Source organism: Myodes glareolus, chromosome 6 (genome assembly GCF_982192425.1).
Source record: "Myodes glareolus chromosome 6, mMyoGla1.1, whole genome shotgun sequence".
NCBI classification, from domain to species: domain Eukaryota; kingdom Metazoa; phylum Chordata; class Mammalia; order Rodentia; family Cricetidae; genus Myodes; species Myodes glareolus.
This window is the reverse complement of record NC_142031.1, coordinates 50,136,993-50,139,928: the sequence shown is the minus strand read 5'-3', so window position 1 is coordinate 50,139,928 and position 2,936 is coordinate 50,136,993. Positions and strand designations below refer to the sequence as shown.

The 2,936-nt window shown below is 44.0% G+C and overlaps 1 protein-coding gene across 1 annotated transcript; it reads left to right on the top strand.

Annotated features, from left to right (window-relative positions):
* Positions 1-282: 282 nt before the first annotated feature.
* On the top strand, positions 283-1,239 carry LOC125403973 (olfactory receptor 10H1-like). Its single transcript, XM_048439604.3, has one exon. The coding sequence runs from the start codon at positions 283-285 to the stop codon at positions 1,237-1,239; it is 957 nt and encodes a 318-aa protein (XP_048295561.3).
* Positions 1,240-2,936: the final 1,697 nt, after the last annotated feature.

Below are 2,936 nucleotides of genomic sequence, written 5' to 3'. Positions count from 1 at the left end.
TGTGGGGTTGATCTTGGATTTACCTTTTTAGCAGCTTCACTTTGACAATTTGCCCAATATTTCTACATCCCGATATTCTCAGTGAGTATGCCATAGACACTCAAAATGGAGAAGAAAATAATATCACCTCTATTAATATGATGACTCAATTAAGTTATAGGCAATAACACTAGGACCAAGATTAATAAATCTGTAATCTTTCTGCAGGATCAACCTCTTTGGTGTGGAAACGGATAACTTTTCTCCATCTAGTAGATGACCTCTGCCTACCTCACCTCAGGCATGGCCTCCATGCAGGGATTCAATCACTCAGGAGTGTCAGAGTTCATCCTCATTGGCTTCTCTACCTTCCCTCACCTTCAGCTGATGTTCTTCCTGCTGTTCCTTTTCATGTACCTGTTCACGCTGCTGGGCAACCTGCTCATCATGGCCACCATCTGGAGTGAACACAGCCTCCACACACCCATGTACCTCTTCCTGTGTGCGCTCTCCATCTCTGAGGTTCTCTTCACCTTTGCCATTGTTCCACGCATGCTGGCCGACCTGCTCTCCACGCTTCATTCCATCGCCTTCCTGGCCTGTGCCAGCCAGATGTTCTTCTCCTTCACATTCGGCTTCACACACTCTTTCCTCCTCACAGTCATGGGCTATGACCGCTATGTGGCCATCTGTCACCCACTGCGCTACAATGTGCTCATGAGTCCCCGTGACTGTGCCTGCTTGGTTGCCTTGTCCTGGGTTGGTGGTTCGTTTGTGGGAACGGTGGTGACAACAGCCATTTTCAATCTCACTTTCTGTGGACCCAACGAGATCCACCATTTTGGTTGTCATGTTCATCCTCTACTGAAGTTGGCATGTGGAGAGAATGTACTTGTGGTAGCCAGAGGTTTAGGAATGGTGTTAATCACAACCCTCCTGGGATGCTTGCTCCTCATCCTCCTCTCCTATGCCTTCATTGTGGCAGCCATCTTGAAGATACCATCAGCTGAGGGTCGGCAAAAGGCCTTCTCCACCTGTGCATCCCACCTCACGGTGGTCATTGTGCACTATGGCTTTGCCTCTGTCATCTACCTCAAGCCCAAGGGTCCCAAGTCTCTGGAAGGAGACACTCTGATGGGTATCACCTACACGGTCCTCACCCCCTTCCTCAGTCCCATCATCTTCAGTCTCAGGAACAAAGAGCTTAAGAATGCCATGAAGAAAGCTTTCCTAAGCAAACTCTACCCAGAGAAAATTTAATCACCTATAAGAAAATTCTTGTGGATTGGAACACCAAATTTTACTGTTTGTGAAAATTCTCTGTCACCATGTGTTTACTTATGATACTTTCATGTGGGTCAAGTATGTAGTCATATGTAAATGTCCGTGAAAGGGTTAACATCTGTTATTTATCTGGGGATGGAAATAAGTATGAGACAATAGACAGAAAATGGTATCTGCCCTTTCCAACCTGGTACAGTACACACTATTACTACTCTACTTGTCCTGAATATTTTTCAGGTGGATTAATATAAGCCTCACAATACTGAATAAACCAGAATTGGCTTCTGAATTTATTGTGAGATATTTACTGCCCTCTGTCTCCCAAACTCCTGTCTTCTACAATCCCCAATAACACATATCCATGAAACAACAAGAATTGGAAGATTCATGACATAATTTGGCCTAGTTGTCCGAGAGAGGCACTAAACCTGAGACAAGAATGCTGGCACAGGCCTTGATTCCCATTACTCCAGGAGGAGAGGTGGGAGATGCTCTGAATTCAAGGCCAGCCTAGTCTACAGAGAGAGTTCCAGGACAGCAAGACAGCTAGGTCTATATAGAGAAACCCTATCTCAGAAAAAAAGTATACTAAAGACTGCCCTTTGTGTATAGCAGTGGAAAACAAAACACCCTAAGTTTTAGAATTGCCAGGATGTAAGCGACAAAGGACAATAAGCAAGAACTGGGCCAAGTGCTTGCGTAATATAAATATATGACCTAAGTTGGATGCTAATATCCATGTTAACAAAAAACCCAGGAGTGGCAGAGAACAGCTATATCCTCAGTGCTGGTGAGGGGGCACGAGAAGGGACTGGAAACTCGTTGGGTCTGGCTTGGTAGTCTATCTCAATTAGTGAAGACTTGCTTCAACAATAGACCCGTCCAATATGAGTTAAGATGGAGTAGGGATTGACAGAGGCATCTAACATCGCCTTTTGACTTCTACATTTGTAAGTGTACCTGCACACACTCATACAGACACCTGCACATAACACATGCACACACGCACACACATGCATATACACATAATCATACATACAGATAAAGGGTAATAATGGGACTGGGGAGATAGCTCAGTTGGTCAGTGCTTTCTGGACAAGCATGAGGACCAACCTGAATTTGTTCACTGGCATCCACATAAAAAGCTGAGAATAGCAGTGTGTACTTGTAATCTTATCACTGAGGAAGAAGAGACAGGAGGATGCATGACTTGAGCTTACTGACCAGCTAGTTTATGCAAAGGAGGGGGCTGCAGGTTCAGTAAGAGACTCTGGAGAGAGAAATAGAAAGAGCAGGAGAGGGACAGAGGGAAAGATAGAGGGAGGAGGTCATGCAGGAGGCAGTAGAGGCAGAGGCCAAAAAAGATCAATAACCACAATTTATGTGTCAAGTTGATGAGGTTTAGATTATTAAGGTTGGTTTGAATATCAACTTAACACAAATTTGAATCCCTGAGTAAGGATCCCCAACTAAAGAACTGTTCCGATTACTTAACTGGTATATATACACAAATACACACACACACACACATACACACACACACACTCACACACACGCACCTCTTCCCATTGGTTCCTTTTCTTTCAGTCTTTCATTCTTTCTCTCTTTCATTGTTTTTCCTTCCTTACTATCTTTTTTTTCTCTATTCAAAATAGAAAAATTTGGTGAGTAAG

Coding starts and splice junctions, on each gene's coding strand:
- LOC125403973 (XM_048439604.3), top strand. CDS start 283: ATGGCCTCCATGCAGGGATTCAATCACTCAGGAGTGTCAGAGTTCATC.